The 19369-nt window shown below is 37.0% G+C and overlaps 1 protein-coding gene across 1 annotated transcript in view; it reads left to right on the plus strand.

The window, feature by feature from the left end:
- ANKAR (ankyrin and armadillo repeat containing) overlaps positions 1–19369 on the plus strand; it is a 52844-nt gene that overhangs the window by 18735 nt on the left and 14740 nt on the right. Inside the window, exons 9-17 of the mRNA XM_019626498.1 lie at positions 4054–4255; positions 6982–7190; positions 9838–9942; positions 11292–11533; positions 13461–13629; positions 17553–17794; positions 17965–18118; positions 18201–18362; positions 18771–18877. Coding sequence (XP_019482043.1) covers positions 4054–4255; positions 6982–7190; positions 9838–9942; positions 11292–11533; positions 13461–13629; positions 17553–17794; positions 17965–18118; positions 18201–18362; positions 18771–18877 — 1592 coding nt within the window. The remainder of the gene's footprint in view (positions 1–4053; positions 4256–6981; positions 7191–9837; positions 9943–11291; positions 11534–13460; positions 13630–17552; positions 17795–17964; positions 18119–18200; positions 18363–18770; positions 18878–19369) is intronic.

The raw sequence follows: 19369 nt of genomic DNA on the forward strand, positions 1-19369 counted from the left end.
CATTTTTTCATATGCCTGTTGGCCATCTGTATGTCCTCTTTGGAGAAACGTCTCTTCATATCCTCTGCCCATTTTTTAATTTGGTTGTTTGTTTTTTTGGTGTTGAGTTGCATGAGCATTTTATATATTTGGGATATTAATCCCTTATCAGATATATCATTAACAAATATCTTCTCCCATTCAGTAGGCTTCCTTTTTGTTTATTGATGGTTTCTTTTGTTGTGAAAAAACTTTTAAGTTTGATGTAGTCCCATATGTTCAGTTTTTCTTTTACTTCCCTAGCACGCGGGGATGTATCAGTAAAAATATTGCTCAGGGTAATGTCTGCAAATTTAGACCCTATACTTTCTTCTATGAGTTTTATGGTCTCAGGTCTTATATTTAAGTCTTTAATCCATTTTGAGTTTGTTCTTGTAAGTGGCGTAAGGAGGTGGTCCAGTTTGCAAGAAGTTACAATGGGGTAAGGATAGCCTATTTAATAAATGGTGCTGGGAAAATTGGACTGACACATGCAAAAAAAAGGAAGGTTTATTTTTAAAGAAACCATTTACAAAGACCTGCATTTTGTAAGGGAAGGGCAGTAGTTATTCAAAGTAGCCACCTTACAGTGGTGGAGGAGCACAGCTAACCTGAAATGACCTCGGAGAGGGAACCTTTCAGAGAGAATCAGCATCCTGACCTCATTCTCCTTCCTCCTCCAGGGTTCCCCATTGGCAGATACTGATAAGGAGCCCAAGGACAGGGGTTGCTAAACCTGCCAGGCAGAGCCCAGGGCGGGTGGTAAAGGGAGGTGAGTGGGCCTGCAGGGGGGAAAGGAAGTTAATCATCAGCCCCACTGAGGCTATAAGGATTTGCAGTTGAGTAACAATAGTGCACTTCCTGCGTGATTGCTCTCTCTCTGTCTCTATCTTTTGTTTTCTTTCTCTTCTCTAAGCATCACGATGGCCACTATGTATTAATATATTAACTTGTTTATTGTGTCTTGCTCACTTGACTATCAGCTCCATAAAGAGCAAAGGTTTGGTGTACATGGCCATGGTACCCCAGTGCCTAGGAGAAAGCCTGGCATTAGTAGGTGCTCAGGACCTAGTTGTCAAATGAATGGATGAATGCAGGGTAGCATTTGACAATCACTGGCATAACTAACATACAGGGATATACTATAGAAACTCAGAGAAAAAGGAGATAAATATGGCTTTCAGGTTCCCAAAGAACAGTTATTCTCTAGGCCAGTGTTCACAACCAGGGAATAGTTTCTTCAGACTACACAAACCCCTCTGAACTTCTGTGACTCTAGTATGTCTTTGGAGCATTCCTCTCCTCAACGCTGTTGATATTGTGAGCTGCATAACCCTTTGCTGTGGGGGGCTGTCTTGTACACCGTAGAGTGTTTAGTAGTGTCCCCTGCCTCTACCCACTGAATGCCGTACCAACCCCCACCCCAGTGGTGACAAAAGCAAAAATGTCATCAGACGTTGCAGATGTGTGTGTGGTGGGGACCTGGGAGGGGAGCACTTTATTCCACTGTTCTGGGATAAATTTTCAAGTACCTAGGAATCAGCCAGGAATCTTTTTAAAATACAGAATCTGAGTCAGAGGGGCCTGGGTGGGAGCCAAGAGTCTGCATGTCTGTTAAGCGCACTGTAAAGTCATTAGAGGGGAATATAAGAAGAGTACTTCTTCCCCTAGATTGGGCTGAAATACTGTTTGGAGGGAGGTAGAGATGAGAAGGAGAGGGTCAGTGGGGAGGCTGGCATGGTTTAAAAAAACAAACAAACAAAACTTTTTAGGTCATTTTGATGTTTCTTTGGCTGAGAACAGCCTACTGCCTTCTCTTTGATTGAAATGAGCCAACATATTCTAAAGTCTTATGATTAGGTCTAGTCTTTTGGGGAGCCTGTGCTCCTGGATGCTGAACTTCACATGTGCTTGTCAGGCTTCTCCCCCACCTTAGGTGGGTCAGGATGGCTGGAGGGGGCTGAAGCTGGCTATTTCCCTCGCCCAAGCCAGTTAGGCTCTGATAATACCCCAACAGGTTAGGCTCTGGTAAAATAGTTTTTCCTGAGGGCAGGCCTTGGTAAGAAAAACAGAGAGCGTGCTCTGGTGTGTTTCAAAATGGTTCCTTTCCCCTCCCTTGCCAGAAGCAAAAGGGGGTGTTTCTCTGATATTCACTGTGAGGACCTGGTGGCACTTCTGGAGGTAAAACTCAGACCTCTGACTGGGTCTCCCTGGAGTTTTAAACTCTCAAGACAGGTCCACACTGAGCTGCCAGCAATTTCTCAATTATAGTTCAGGTGTTCCTTCCCAGCGCTGGTTGCTGTGGGGATTTCTGCTCTTGGGTTTCTGCTTCAGTAAGTCGTGATTCTCCGAACCTGCCTGTCTATCTCTCCAATTTGGAGGCAGCATTTTTGCTCTCTAACCTCACTTCTCTGCACAGTCTAAGAATTGTTGAGTTTTCAGTTTGTTCAGCTTTTTACTTGCCGTTAGAATGAAGTGGTGACTTTTAAGCTCCTTAGATGCTAGACCAGAAATAGGAACAACTTAGCAATAGCTTTAAACAGATAGATATGGGACGAGTGTTATAGATTATCAAGGCTATGACATAAAGCTTAGACAGCTAAGGCAGACAGGAGGCCATTGGAAGCTTCTGAGCTGGGAGAAAAATTTATTTCTGCTTTTTTTTTTCAGAAATGAATAGAAGTTAGCTTGACCCTGGTCAGGGAAGTGTTGTTTGGGAGAAGGAAGCTTTCAAACAGCAAGACTAGCCCGGGGTGACTGGATAATTCATCCTCCAAATGAGGGTGACATGAGGATGGAAGCGGCACCATCAGTCTTTGTGCTGAGGCAATAGGCATAAACCGATACTTTTCTGGGCAACGTGGGATATGTGGTCGGTCACCCTACATCTGAAAACCCAAATGAAGAGAGGAAGGTGTACATGTTGTGTTTATTTGGGTAGTGTAGTGTTTATGTGGGTAGCTGGTGGTTCAAGTTAAGTTGGAATCAGTGAATCATTTTCCTGTGTTCGTGATCAGATGGCCTTGAGAAGCCACTGAAGAGTTTTAAGCAAGGAGGTAAAAAGATCAGATTTACATTTGGAAAAAAAAAATGGATTGGGGAAGGGCAAGAACAAGATGGGGATATCAGTTGGGAGGAGTATGGCTTGGAGTAGGGTGGTGGTGTCAGTAAGATAAGTTCTAGAGATATTTAGAATTGGTGATGGACTGGTTATGGAGATGAAATGAGAGGGAGTGCCAAGGAGTCTTTCAGGTTTCTATTTTGTAGAACTGGCTGAATGATGATAGCCTTCACTGGTTTAGGGAGCAGTGAAAGAGGACCGGGTTTGGAGGGAGAGGTAGAAGTTCAGTTTTGAATATGTTAAGTTTGAGGCGGTGTGTGGAAATGCCTAGTGAGATGTGGAAATACAGATTTTGAGGTGGGAGAAGATCTAGAGACATAATCTTGGAAGTCATCAACGTATAGGTGGTAAGTGAAGCCACTGAGAGGATAAAAAGGACGAAGACAGAGCCTTAAAACTCATTTGGGCATCAGGACAATGAGATGGTCCCAAAGGAGACTGCAAAGGAATAGCCAGAGTGGTAGGAGAAAAAAGCATGATGTCACAAAAGCCAAGGACAGAAACTATTTTAAAGAGGAAGAAGTGGTCAATTTACTGTTGGGAAATCAGTAAAATGAGAATTTTACCAGATTTACTGACATAGAAGCCTTTCGAGGAAATTTTTTTTTCAAAGGTTCTTATCTCCTACTACAAAACATTTGAATCAGATGGAAAATAATTTAAACAAGAAATAGCTTATTTTATCACAAGACTAACATATTGACTTCATTTTCGAAATAACTAATATTTTCAATGTTACTTATTCTTACCTTATAAAGAAGTATTGATTTTTAATGGTCAGACATCACAAGTTAAATAAAGAAATATAGAATTATCTACATTAATCCTTTTAGTGCTCTGACTGGATATCAAAAAGGCATGTGTTTAGGAATGTTAGATTTTTGACCACTGAGGTAATTGTCTATGCATTTTAGGTCCAACGCCTCTACACCTGGCCGCACAGGCTTGCTCATTAGAAACAGCCATCTGTCTACTCTGTTTCAAAGCTGATTACATGCTTTCTGAAAAAAGAGGCTGGATGCCCATTCACTTTGCCGCTTTCTATGACAATATCTGCATCATCATTATTCTTTGTAGGAAGGATCCCAGTTTGCTCGAAGCCGAGGCAACAGCTGAGTAAGTTATTAAGCATTTGTGAAAATATGCATTGCTGCTTTCATGGCTTTCCTCAAGCACTGGCACTAAAGGAAATGGTTGGTGTGATTGATTTGAAAGGCTGTGTAAGGCTTACTCTGCTGTCATTTCTAGATACCATCTTCTTCTCCTACCACTTATCTTTAGAACTTTAAAGACAGAACTATTTGCCTATGCATGTTGTCTGGAAGAATAAGAAGTAAGCCAACATGGGCCAGTGAAGAGTCATCCTTCTAGACAACTAGACTGAAGAACAAAAGGACAGCAACTTGTCTGTTCCCCTTCCCAGATTCCCTAACACTGACCCCTCCCCCAATTCCCCAATAAAACTTTAAAAAAAAAAAAAAAGAAGTAAGCCCTAGGAAGTTTGTCATAGCCTTTTCCCAATGGTATGGCTCTACAGACTAGTTTATCAGGTTAACTACTTAGTGCCCTGGAAGAAGCTGACACTAGGAAGAGAAAGGTCCTCTAAATTGGAACCTACACAATCGGGAGGCAGTCCAAGGGCTCCAGACCAAAGCGAATAGACCTTGGATAACAGGAGAAATATCTAGTGGTATCCAGAATAAAAACACATTAAAAAGAAGAAGATAACTTTGAAATAGCAACACATCCCAAACAGTCTTCTATTTCACTATTTAATTGAGGCCCAACATTTTGGGTGGAGGCATAATTTCTCCCGAGGGTAGATTCTTGCTGGTGATCAAAAGACCAGGTTATTGTTTGGAATCTCTGAACATGATTTAGGCATAGCTTCATTCAGATATTTCTGGGTCTTCCAATAACCTGTTCATTATCACTCAGTGTGAAGAAATTAATCCTCCTTCTAGGTTAGGGCAGAGATGCATGTGGAGAAAGCTTTCAGGAAACCAGGGTCTCTGGCTAATAGATGGTCCAACTAACAGATCCTGGAAAGAGCCATGGAATGTGTGTGGAGGCCTGAGGTCAGCTCCTGGTTCTGTCATTTTGACAATGTGTCTTTGGACTCAAGGGGGCTAAAAGACTGGGTGGATTGTAAAAGGTCAAACAATTGGACATCAGAGGTAAAAAATAAGAAGCTACCTGTGGACATAAGGAAGAAGCAAAGGACAGGCCAGTTACCATGGGTGAGATCTCCTCTGTGGAATTAATGAGTGTGGCCACGCTGGCATGTGTGCATGACTATGGAGCACAAATAAAGGTATGACAAGGAACCGAGGGATCAGAACACAGAAGGTAATTAGCATGGATATTGAAGTAACTCACAAGAGGAGGGGCATGTTGGTGAGGCAACGCATGAGCTAGGATGTGGGAGAGGACCCACCTAGGCCAAGGGCAATGGCATATGTAACTGGACAGGGTAATATAATCTGATAATGTATTTTTTAAAATGAGGAGAATCAGTGTGATGGTGTTAGAAGTGAAAGTCATCTTTGTTCCTGCCATTGAGTAGGAGAAAGAAAGCAACAGGAGACCAGTCTATTTTTTAGACTAGGAAAGGGAGAAAGTGAAAAGATGTTTACTCATAAAGGGCAAGGGTTTCCCCAGGGCCCAGAACTAGAGGAGAGGCTTGGGGCCAGCTGGATAGAGGTGAGAGTTCAAGAACAGGCAGGAAGAGAAAGGAGTTTCAGGAAGCCAGGAAGGCACGCGTAAAATGACTCAAAACAATAATAATGTCTGAGGCAGTGTCATGTGGTGAGAGGAGAGAGGAAACTGTGCTTGCAGACTGCTGAGCTCCTCATTCACCTCTTCCACCAGCACTGTCAGCTGATGGCTCTTATCCTTGTCCTTTCCCAGATGAAGAAAGGAACCCAGCTTGCTTAGGGTCACACTGCTAGCCACTAGATCTGTTAGTTAAGATGCAATTGAAGCTGCCATGACAGAGATACCTCCCAAATATTTAGTTTACATTAGAGAAATGTGGTTCTTTTTCATGAAGTCTGGGTTCATGGTTGAGGGCCGGCATAATGGCTTGACAATGAGAAGGACCCAGACTTCCTCTTGTTGCTGCTGCTGATGTTGTTTCCATAGTTGGTACAAAATGGCAACTTCTGCTTTCATTATTATACCTATATTCTAGCCATGAGAAGAAAGAAAGGAAAAAGAACTGTGTACTCCTTTTCTCTTTAGGGAGCTGTCCAGGTAACTTGTATGAATATCACATTGGCCAAACTTAGTCTGGCAGCCATACCTACCCATAAGGGAAGCTGGAAATGTCACATTTGGCTGGATAGTCATGTGCCCAACTAGAAGAGCTTCACCCTCTAAAAAAGCAGATAATGGGTTTTTAAGGGAAACTGTTAGTTTCTACCACGATGAGGAAGCTGGGATTTGAGAACTGGACATGAAGTATAAAGAAATGGGTTGCAATACTACCTGAGCCTCGGTTTCATCATTTATAAAATGAGCTGATAATACTTGCCTTGCTTTTTCCTTCACTCATAGAATGGTTGTAAGGATGAGATGAAATGGTGTGCTCTAAGAACTTTGTGCATTATCAACTTCTGAACAAATTAAAAGGGTGTGGGGGCAAAAACTAAGGACAGCCAAGGCAGGGGAAGCAGATCGAGTTACATGTGGACTATAAACAACAATAACATGTAAGAAAGAGAAGGTGATGATATAAATCAGACTTCCTCCAAGAGCAATTTGGATAGTTTTTAATCAGTAAATTTGTATGTGCTATAATATGTGCGCTCAATTATTATAATGTGTTTCTTGATTTTTAGGAATCACTGTACTCCACTTTTACTTGCTGCCACTTCAGGAGCACTGGATACTATAAAGTACCTATTTTCTCTTGGTGCTAACTGGAGAAAAACAGATATTAAAGGAAATAATATAATTCACTTATCCGTGCTAACCTTTCACACAGAGGTTCTCAAGTATATAATAGAGATAAATATTCCTGAGCTCCCAGTTTGGAAAACTTTGGTAGGTGAGTATATAACACGTAATCACTTTATAAATACATGTTCTGTTATGTAGTTTAATTATTGATACTCTGAAGTAGAGCAAATAAAATGCAGTAATACATGCATTATATTTTAAACATTTAAAAATCATGAAATAAACATTTTTTAATTAAAACCAGAAATACAAACATCACTGAACTATATTTTTGCTTGTGTAGTTTTATTTCTGAATTAAAATCAAAGATAAATACCCCGAACTACATTTTACATAATTATATTTATTTTTATTTTCCAACTTTCTACAAAAGTCCAACCATCATCTTCTTCATGAAAAAAGGCACTTAAAAAAAAAAAAAAGAAAGAGGGAAGAAATTAAATTCTGAGTGGAAAAGATTTCCTCCAATTTATTCCTCACTTCCTAATTTGGGAGACAGATTCAGTAATATTTTTTCCCACACTCTGGTAAATGTTTTGTAAAATATTCTGTTCAAGATTTTTTTGTCCAAATATGTATTCAGTCTAGTCAGAGATATTATAAGGGTAAGGGTTACTAGGCCAATTGAATGCACACATCTAGTTTTACTCCTTCCCAAGACCCCACTAAAATTACATGGCAATTGAATAAAAATAACACCAATAGCAGGAGCAGTGAACAAGCATTCAAGAGAAAACAGGAACAGATAGAGAAGGAATAAAATAAAATATTGGAAAAGATAGGCAAGTCTTAGGACTTAGCCGACCAGAGAAATCATTCTGAGCCAACAGTGGGAAAACGGAGACTTTCTGAGACTCGCACCATAAATCCTCATTGGCTCAGGCACTGGCAGTGTCAGCCAGGAGTGCTGTCTGCAGGGCTTACCAGGGAAGACCTAAAGATACTAAGGTGGGCATTCTCCCCAATAAACAGGAAACAGGGAGTCTGACTCAAGAGAAAAGCAAAGAGAATTTCAAAGATGACAGCAAAGGGAAGTCCCAGAATGGAAACTGTGCCCCCAAGTCAAAGGGAAAATGTGGGAGGAATTACCAATAGGTACAAAGAAATCTAAGCAGATGAAATAAAATAAGAAAATGATTACCTCCAGGAAAAACAAAAGTAAGAAAGTAGACACAATTGTAGTGCACTGCAATGGTTAGCTGTGAGTACTATCTGTATAGGCATCATAATGGGGAGGTGTTGAAAGAACTAGTTTATTTACCATAACACGAAGTCAATCGATGTCTACAATTGATATAGCAAAAAGTAACTGTGTGCATAAATATTTAGAGATATGTAGATATGTAAATCACAGAAGGTATAGAGACTGAGTCCACTGTGGTTATATCTGGAGAGAGAAACTCAGAAGAGCGGAGAGGGTGAGGCAAGGAACCACTATATTTTGTTACAGGCCTTTTAGGAACATTTAAATCTGAATTATGAGCAAGTATTACTTTAATAAAATAAAAACTAAAGCAAAAAAATGAAACAAATTAGAGATGAGAATGGATATTGTTCCCAACAACCCACTTTAGGATGGGAAAAGATACATTTATGATTTTCAACCCCATTCTACTGATTCAAGAAGTCTGAAAAATTGGTTTCAAAATTGGCTCAATACCTGATTTTGAAATTTACTGGGTCCTGGGAACACATTCCAATTATATCGGCCCCAAGAGATACTGGAAAGTGTTTTGAATGTGTATATACGTGTGCATCTATATAATTATATCTTAGTCTTTTTAAGAGCAACTAAGAAAACCATCCTGTTACTTTTAATGGACTAATACATTTGAAATACCTCAATAGTAGAATAGTATTCCCAACAGGAATAGCCTAATGGCACAAAAAAATTCCCAACAGCCATTCCTTCCCACAGCCGTTGTTGGGACGTCCTGATAATGATGTAAACACAACAATAACCAGTGAGCATCTGGCCGCTGTTGCTCTGCATTGAGTTCTGGAATAGCTCTCCCTCTTTACACTTTCCATTTCCACTGTGAGTAAAAGAAGAATAGTCAGAGTTTATTATAAGTCTCAGAATTAGCTCTTAAAGTAGAAGCTGAATTTTAAAAGAGAGAGCCGTGGAGTGATCTAGCCAAGGTAGGAATTAGGGCCAGATTGGTTATTATAGGGGCTGGGTAAAGAAAGATGAGGCAAGGCCTCTTCTCTGTGGTTTTTTTTTCTTGCATCATAGACGTTGTTTGGAAGCATGTACATTTGTATTATTGCCTTTCTGGAATATAAATTCATTCTTCCTCAAGCTCAGGAAATATATAAAGCCTCAATGTGATTTAATGGACATTACATTTTTATTGACAATAATGTAGTTTACACTGTGCCATCCTTGAACACCCATGTTCAAATTTTATTCAACAACTGATTTCAGGCCATTGAGGTGTACTGTTTTCCAAGTGAATTTGAACCACGGGATCAGCCAATCTAAGACATTCAGACCAAAGAGAAAGAATGTTTGGATTTTCTGTACTAATTATATAGATTATAAACCTCAGAGATCATGGGCATATGCAATATGTTTAGCATCTCACAGAAGGCCACACGCAGAGGGAACTGAATGAGTGCAGTTGGTGGTGATGGTCTTAACTCGTGGCTTCACTCGGCCTGTACAGAAACAGAATCAATCGTTCCATTCCTTTGTGTAAATTACATGTATTTTTCTGTTGAATACTTACCAGAAATGTTGCAGTGTGAAAGCTATAAACGAAGGATGATGGCCATCATGTCCTTAGAAGTAATTTGCTTAGCAAAGGATGAATACTGGCGATATATTTTGGATGCAGGTGCTGTGAAATTTATTAACTATCTTTTGCTTATGCTGTTTTATGCAGAGTTCTATTATATTCCGCTAATCACTTTAAAATCTATTTTTGTGGAGGAAACTGTTTAGTTGACTTTAAATTTCTATTTTTTCTTTTTTCTAAGATTACTTCCTTTATTTGACTTTGTATTTTATTTCCCACAAGATAAAAAAACTATATAAATCCCGTTTCTCTAAAAATTTGCAAACTTAAAAATGAAATTAAATGAAAAAAATACTTCTTATATTTACTACTTTCATTCAGAAATGATCTCTATTCTGTATTTACACAATTTATTTTTTAAATTAAAAATAGTGTTTGTGGTTTGTAGCAGCAGACCTGGGTTTGTAAGTAGCTCTGTTTAGAAACTAGGCTAATTGCTTCTTGTCTCTTAGTCTAATTTCCTCACTAATAAAATGGTTCCTGGGTTGTTTTGATAACAGTACTGTCCAATATAACTTTATGAAATGATGGAAATATTCTATCTTCACTGTCCAATATGGTAGCCACTAACTCTAATATGAATATTGAAAACACATGAAATACTCCTTAAATATTTGTTGAATGAATGAATGAGTGAAAAAATTATCATAGGTCATCCCTTAATGTGTCTCTAAAAACATGTACAAAAGCTCTATGTCCAATAAGTGAACCACAGTTAAATAAGTCATGAGGGAGAGTACATTGCAGATATACAAATAAATAAAGCCCTAATTATACCCATTATATTTTCTAGCATTTTCTGTGTGCCCCATATTGTGCTCTTTTCTTTCACATTGAAGTGATACAACAAGCATCCAGCTGAAGCCAGATTTTCTGTTTTCATCATGCCCACTGATTTCATCTTTGACCCAATTGTAATCAATGAGGCCAAGGTTGCTTTTTATTAGATTCAGCTCTTTATTTTTCAGTTGCTTGTATAAAATATGGGTAAAATATAATAAAATGTCCAAATAACTACACAAACACTGCCACACAAATTTGATGCAATAAACAAAATGAACTCTACCATATGATAGCTTGAAGAATTTGTCAATAATCTTAGCAAAAATTCAGTGTTTCAAAGGTGGTTTAGGGTTACCAATATGAAATGTATGATTGTGTGCTGTGTGAAAACCACATGTATGAATAATGAGAGCTCCCTATACCATAGACAGGACAGAAAAGTGCATTCATGTAGTTTCAAGTGATAATTTTATAAATATTTTATAGAATTATTGTCTAATTGTTTATATGGCAATAGCCACAAACATTATTTAAATCCTATCATGATAAACTGAGTACAGATGGTTATGAATAACTCATACTTTTTCTTGATCTCTTCATTACAGGCACCATTCCTGCCCTAATCAATCTATTAAAAATTTCCAAAATAAAATTACTGTGCAAAACAGTTGGGTTATTGAGCAATATCTCAACCCATGCAAGTGTAGTGCATGCTATAGTAGAGGCAGGAGGCATTCCAGCTCTGATCAACCTACTGGCTTCTGATGAACCAGAACTACTCTCTCGCTGTGCTGTCATTCTATATGACATTGCTCAACTTGAAAACAAGGATGTTATTGCCAAATATGTAAGTTCTTTTCACAGAACATTATTTTGACTAACAGTAATTCCCTTATCTAGAAGCTAGAAAGATACATCCCCATGTTATTATGCAGTGGCAAAACTCTCAGAGAAGAAGCCCAGTCTCGGTGAGGACAGCAAAGAGCAAACCTGCCCCCAATCCCATGAGTGCCCCAAAAAGCAAGAGCAAGATTGTACCAGAGCAAGCATAGCAGAGGGCATGAGCTTCAGCTGAGGTTCCCGGCTCCCCTGTCCCCAAGTCTCACATGGTGACACAATGGGCCCAGATGGATGCTACCCACACATTGGGTTTGTGTCACATCTGAGGAACCTTGAGCTGAAGAAACCTATCACTTTGTTAGCAATCAGTAAGCAAGCCTGTTCTTTGTCTGGAGGGGAGATGTTACCATACCTTACAAGATTGCTAGTCACATAAAAATCCTGAAGAATGGCCCAGGTGAAAGAGCTGTTACAATCTTGATATACTCATACAATACAGATAGGTGTGCAAGAGGCCCAAGGAGAACTGTTTCTCAACAAAAATATCTGGCCAAACCTTTTGGAATTATTTTTGTGTGCATTGCAATTTGGCTTTTATATCTTTCCACATATTTTCTGAGGTTTACCAGCTCTTGTTTAATCTTCCCCTGTCTCAAAAAATCGTCCCTGAGCTCTGGGGTCTCTCATGTGCACTCTTGTTTTATAGAGGTGATTGCTTCATTTTTTTTTCATTGATAATAATATACCACTTTTGGCTACTTTATCTATTTTGTGGCAATATTGTTCTGAGGAGCATTCTTTATCCATCATAAGTTTTTCATAGTTTTTTTTTAAATTTTATTTGAATAGATCCTGTTCCAGTTTTTGATCATTACTCATCTTTGAATTACATTCTTTCTGGCTCAACTATTTGCAAGAAGTATATGTGGGAAAGGGCCAGGCCCATGTTCTAGGCTAGCAAGAATATGACTTATGCCATAGGGTTGTGTTCATGAGTCTTTCAGCTTTACCTTTCCCTAGCCCACAGAGACTGGTAAAGGGTACCTCACAATGTAGGTTCCCTTTTTTCCACAATGTGAAGTCTATCTCTTCCTTTTTACCTCACCAATAGACTACTTCTTCCAAACATACATTGTTGGTTCATCCTTGCTTTTCTTGCTTTTCAAAACTTTATGCCGTTGGTCCAGAAAAGAGCCTGTTGCCAACCTCATACCAATTCCTGTTGTTCCAGACAGGAAATTGTGTGTTTCTTTTCTGCCCCTCAAGATACAGCCACTCATTTTAGAAAACTATTCTGCCAGCATATCCTGTGGCCAGTGGCCATGGGAGATCTCTCTCATCCTTATTGACAACTCATACACATTTATTATGGTTCAACATCATAGATGTCTCTGAGCTTTATTGAAAACGAGGTTATATTTCTGTTTCTTATCTTCCTTAATACTTTTGCATTACTTCTGTTAGTAGAGAGAAATGCCATCTTAGCTCCATTTAAAATTAGGAAATTATATTCACATTTAAAAATAAAATTTTATGTTACACAAATATAACTACTTATTATGAGTGCAATGTCTACAATGGCAAATATTTCCAAATGGGCGCTGTATTCAATTGCTCTTACTCAGTTGCTATACTTTTTAGATATTTATTAAATGTTACAGTGAACTTGGAGCCTCAATTTATCTTGGTATAGAGGAGGCTATTTTAAAATGTATAGACTATTTATTTACCCTAATATTAAAGCATACGATATTCTCAAAGTTGTATTAACTTTCACCTAATACCACGTCAGTAGACACATTTGTTTATGGGCAATTGTTCTCTCTTAAATAAGCAAGTATTTACAGCAAGATTATAGACTTTTATTTCTAAATAAAAATTGCATACATCTCAAATAAAGTCAATTGTAATTAATTTTTTTTGTTTATGTTTAGGATGGAATCCGATCTCTGATAAATCTCTTAAAGTTAGACATAGAAAATGTGCTAGTAAATGTAATGCACTGTATACGGGTATTATGTATCGGAAATGAAAGCAATCAAAGAGCAGTGAGAAACCATAAAGGCATCCAATATCTTATCACTTTTCTGAGTTCTGATTCAGGTGAGCCTCTGTTTATGTATTATTTTAAAGCGACCAGATATATTACATGAAGCAAGCACAGGTTTGGAAATGTCCTCTATGAACAGATGTCCTGGATTTATCTTAGAATGAATCTAGACACATGTAATATAACCTAAATATCTGGGACACTTAAATTTAAACTGCTGGGTTTATAAAAGGATTTGACTCTCAAAGCCATAGTTTTTAAAAAATATTCAATTAGATAATGCAGTTAGTAGGCCCAGGGACTCCAGTAGATGTGTCCTTGTGTGAATAACATTTTGATCACTGGAAGCTATTATTCAAGTTGCAGTTAAGTCTTCAGATTTGCTGTTAATATTTGATATCACAATTCAAGTTCATCCAGTCATTAGGCTAATTGTCAGACCCTGAAGTGCATATCAGTACCAAGAACACCAGAACCTAGGAGGGAGTTTCTGCAGCCACTGCAAATGGTCTCTTAGGTTCTGTAAGAATCCTCTCATTACAGTGAACATACACATAACAGTTTAATCTTCAGGTTTGAGGGGATAAAATATTGGGGAAAAGCTTGTCCATTTTTCTTCCTGTTCAGCTTATCATCTTTCTGTTCTAGTTCTCTAGGAATAAATACAGAAGAAACATATTGGTCATAATGTAAGACAATGCTATGGATAATAGGATTATTGCAGAGGGCTTTCTTTTACTTCAGAACCTCAAATTTAAGCAATTATCATTTTCTAAGAACTGCTACCATGTAGTGAAATTATTTGAAAGTCCTTTCCCTTTTCCCTTCATTACAAATCCCCAAGGTCACCTGCTGTAAGTTTCCTTCTATCACTAACTATGCTCTATTTCACCATTTAAGAACAACATTAGAGAGAGAGAACTTTTATGCATATTTTAACTATAGAGTCTTTACTTGTTTATAATTACTCTTTATTTTGATCTTTCTTTGTGTTTTATCTCCTTGATTAAAATTTAAAGACAGGGACTAGGTTTTCCCTATCCTCTTTCATCTTCCTAACCTCAGATGCTTGAACAAAGCACAAATTGTAGGGGCATTTTGAATAAATAAACAATAAATGAATTCATGAAAAAAAAGCTATAGAAATAAAATATTGGAATCATTTCTTTTTGGAGCCCTCGCCTTATCTGAAACCTAAATTTAAATAATTTATATAATACTGTAATCTATTATGTCCTCACACCAAGGAAGATAATTTTGAAAAAAATTATAATTATTTTTTCTCTCCATTTTTACAATTTATAAATGCTACATTTATAATTTTAGTGCTTTAACAAATAATTGCCTAGGATGTTAGCTGGGCTGTTAAGTTGTGGCAGATCACAAAGGAATTTTATTAATTCCAATATCTTCTTAACCATTCAGAGCCACTCTAAAATTTCATGCATTAAGGTAAAATGGCCCCAAAGTAGATTCACTTGCAGTTTCTTGAGACTGTGGATTTGTTAACATCTCCTTAGTCTGAACCCCTTTCTCCAGGGCTTCCTCAACTTTTGCTGAGTTTGGTTTGTTTTGGGCCTTTGCTTCACCCATCTTTAGCTGCTTGTTTCATTCTTTCCACATATGTATGTGTATGCATGCGTTTTCATTCCTACAATGCTTCCGATTTCTTCTTTTCAATAACACACAATTGTCCTGCTCTGTGTTATTAACAAAGGTTTATCTGACACCATCATGGAAACTCAAATATGTAACAGAAAGCATACCAAAGGCTTTCAACTCCAAACTATCTAAGCAAAACTTCAAGAGCACCTCATTCTTCTTAGAATGACTATTTACACATTTTTCACTGCAGAAATAGGTTTATATGTACTCATGACCTCCTAAAATCTGAAAACTTTAGAATTCTGGTCCCAAGAGCTTTAGATAAAGACTGCCTCCACATTTAGGTTTCTTCCACCCAACTTGGAGTTCCTCAAGCTTCTGTTCTTGGTCTGCGGCTTTTTTCACACAGCAAATATGAACAATAAGGCCTTCACAGAGAGATAATTAACCTGAATAAATAATCTATTAAAGAACAAATGCTATATTTAGAGAGTCTGACTTCTTGAATCCAAAAACAGTTTTTAGTACAGTTTTGACTTTTGGAAACATATTAATGTCTTACATATTAAAAAAAACATTAAATCTACAAGGCTACAAGGAGGAAACTAAAATTGAATACAAACGGAAACAAATGAGCACAGTTGTATTTCAAATGAATTACATAACTAGATTAAAAAATAAAAAGAAATGAATACAAGTAACTTTTGAATACAGTGCTTTACTGTATAGCCTGTCAAGGAGAGAAAGAAAATAACCGAACTGTAAACATATCTTGAATTCTTCTAGTGGATTTGTATTTCATAGTGATATGGGTGAAACAGCTCTGAATCTGTTGTAAGTATTGTAGGACTGAACAAATGAATAAATGTCTCGATATTATTGGGCTCTCACTGTGCACACACGGAGAGAGAATGTGGGAAGGTAATAAAAAATCCTGCGAGTTTGGATTGGAATTGGAAAATTGGAAATATATATGTTTTCCTACACTTGTCTGCTAAGAGAATCTAGAAGCAATGGTACTCCAGGAGCAATGGGCACACTTAGTACCAAGGTCTTGATTTCTGAATACTGCTCCTCATTAAAAGGAACTAGAGCTTCTTGGAGAAATGGTTGATTTCAGGGCTGGGGCAGAACAAGTATGTGGTAAGTCTGAAACATCATATTGTGACAGAAAGTAAGAAAATGCTAAAAAAAAAATGATGGAGGTATAGCTAAAGGATACAGAGGCCAAATTGAAGGAGCTCTCTCTAGATCTTCAAGTTGAACAATCTTGGACAATTACCAAATATTGGACAATTTGAGTATTGATACAAATAAAGAAATTAATGGATATAACTCATTGAAAAAAATAGAAATCCAAGAGCTCATCTTAATAGTTGGATAAACAAGGAAATAAATAAAAAAATAGGGAGAGTGCTTCTTTATAGCTAACTGGTAAATGTGAAGGGAGTTGTAAATTTGGAAAACTTAACATTTTCCAAACATCATGGTAAAGATTACTGTGGGCAAAAAAATCAATTATTGCTAAATCTTGGGGGAGTGTTCTGACTTACTCTATCAACTTTATGTGTTTTAAAGAAAATAAATGCAACTGGTTAATAAACATGAAAATGTATGAAAATGTTTAGACTCACCAGTAACTAGAAAAACACAAAATAAAATGAGATGCCAATTTTTGCCTATCAAATTAGCAAAATTTATGTATTTCTGCTTAATGATAATACCTGTACTTTAAAAGATATAATAACATTGATACTCTCATACTCTGATTATGAAAGGGTAAGATACTATTGTCATTTCTGAAAAGAATTTTCTGAGATGGATTAAGGTACTCCGGTAATTTCTGGGACTCTATACTAAGGGTGAAAAATACACAGGAAGGAAATACCTTGTGTGCCAACATTTCTCCTAAGCATTGTTTAAAACAGTCAAAAGTTGAAAACAACATATATATACAAACATATATATATATATATATATATATATACATGCATATATGTTTTTTTAATGTGACTAAGGAAATGTGATACACCCATTAATGGAATATTTAGAAGATAACTGATGTTCCTAAAAAAATCAGAAAGTTTTATATTGGTAAATTAAAATGCAAGACATTGTGTTTATAATGCTATATTAACTATGTCTATAACACTATCTAAATTTATATTTATAAAAAACAGTGGGTGAGATTAAGTGAAATGTTTTGTTGTGTTTGGGTGGTGAGAATCTAGACAGTTTTATTTTTCTATTTTTCTTTATTTTCTATAAACTATAAATTTGATTGCATAATATGGGAATTAATGATATGCTGTACTTTCATATTCTGTCCTTTGAAAAGATTTAATTAGCTGCTGCTTTAACTCATGTGCAGATGTGTTGAAGGCTGTGTCTTCCGTGACAATAGCTGAGGTTGCACGGGACAATAAGGAGATTCAGAACGCAGTGGCTATGGAAGGAGCCATCCCTCCTCTGGTGGATCTTTTTAAGAGGAAACAGCTTAATGTCCAAGTGAAAGGCGCAGTGGCTGTGGAATCACTGGCAAGTTACAACCCTTCTATACAGAGAGCATTTCTGGAAAAATCATTAAGTAGATACCTTTTAAAACTCCTCAAGGTAGGAATTTTATGGTTACTTGTCATTTTTCTTAGACCAAGTATTCAATATTGAAATTTAGTTCAGGGAAAAGAAAACTAAAACCAATTCTGGAATAAACATATTTTAAGACAGACATTCCTCCAGTGTTAAATAAATGCTCACTGAATGAATCAAATTTTTGAAAATAGGCGTTTGAAATAGATGTGAAGGAGCAAGGAGCTGCAGCGCTTTGGGCCTTGGCAGGACAAACACTGAAACAACAAAAGTATATGGCGGAACAGATTGGATACAACTTTATAATAAATATGCTTTTGTCACCATCAGCTAAAATGCAGTATGTTGGTAAGTTATTTTCCATATAAATCTGCACCATGTAGAACAGGAACATTGGAGAGCAGATATGTTTCTTGCTTTTCTTTACCAGGAGGTGAAGCAGTCATAGCTCTAAGTAAGGACAGCAGGATGCATCAGAATCAAATATGCGAAGGGAATGGAATCGCACCATTGATTCGCTTACTCAGGATTAGTAAACTTGCGGAAGGCACACTTCTGAGTGTCATCAGAGCAGTGGGGTCCATTTGTATTGGTTTGTAAATTTATTCTCAATTTTTAAAATATGAAGATACTTCTCTTCCTCTCTGTCCCCACTGTTAGAGCCCTCAGCAATATTTAATCCATAAAAGGCAATTATAATTTTTTTATTTCTCTAAGACCCTAATGAGTAAAAGTGGTATAATGAGTTAAAGTGCTAGTCGAGCATTTCTAATTTCCTTCTTCTGTGACGATTAGAAAACTATCTGTACTTTTAACAGTAAAGTTTCCATGTTTATTCACTTTCCCTTTTAAAAATTTAATTCAGGTAAATTAGCATCAATGCAATTTACTAATCATATTATGCTAAGACACCTTATCAGTCAAACATTTCAAACTATGTTTGACTTTACTATTTTCAAGATGGAAAAAAAGTATCTCATTGACATGTGGCTTCTTATAGGTGTTGCCCATACAAGCAATCCGGTTAGTCAACAATTTATTGTACAGGAAAATGCTCTTCCAATACTTATTCAACTACTGAGAAATCACCCTTCTCCTATCATTAAGGTATACATAAGGTTTTAAGGTGTTTTTTTTCTGTAGTAAAAATTAACAGAAATATGACTTTGTAAGAATAATTTGTATCTTTATGCAAGTTCACAAGTATAATAAAAGTATTTGACCTTTTAAACAAAATCTTAGAAGTTTTAAACAAAAAAAGTTGCTACAAAGATAGTAGTAAATTTTATCAAAATATTTATTCAAATATAATTTGAAAGTCTTAAATCTTTACCCATCAAAGAAGTTTTATTCCTCAGATATTTGATTATTCACAGAATTTCTTCTCTGCTTCTTCTGTTGGTTGCTGAAACCGGGCGGGGATAATGAGGATGTGTGATTTATGTAGCAAAATTTCTCAGATATAAGTGAATCCTGCCAGTGCTGCACCATCAAAACAGCCCTACCTTCTACCAGCAGCCTGTTTTGGCTGGCAGTTAGTTTTCTCAAGGGTGGACATTATGAAGAATTACTATGAGTTGTTGAAGAGTCATTCACTCT

This window comes from Hipposideros armiger, unplaced genomic scaffold (assembly GCF_001890085.2).
Source record: "Hipposideros armiger isolate ML-2016 unplaced genomic scaffold, ASM189008v1 scaffold_680, whole genome shotgun sequence".
NCBI classification, from domain to species: domain Eukaryota; kingdom Metazoa; phylum Chordata; class Mammalia; order Chiroptera; family Hipposideridae; genus Hipposideros; species Hipposideros armiger.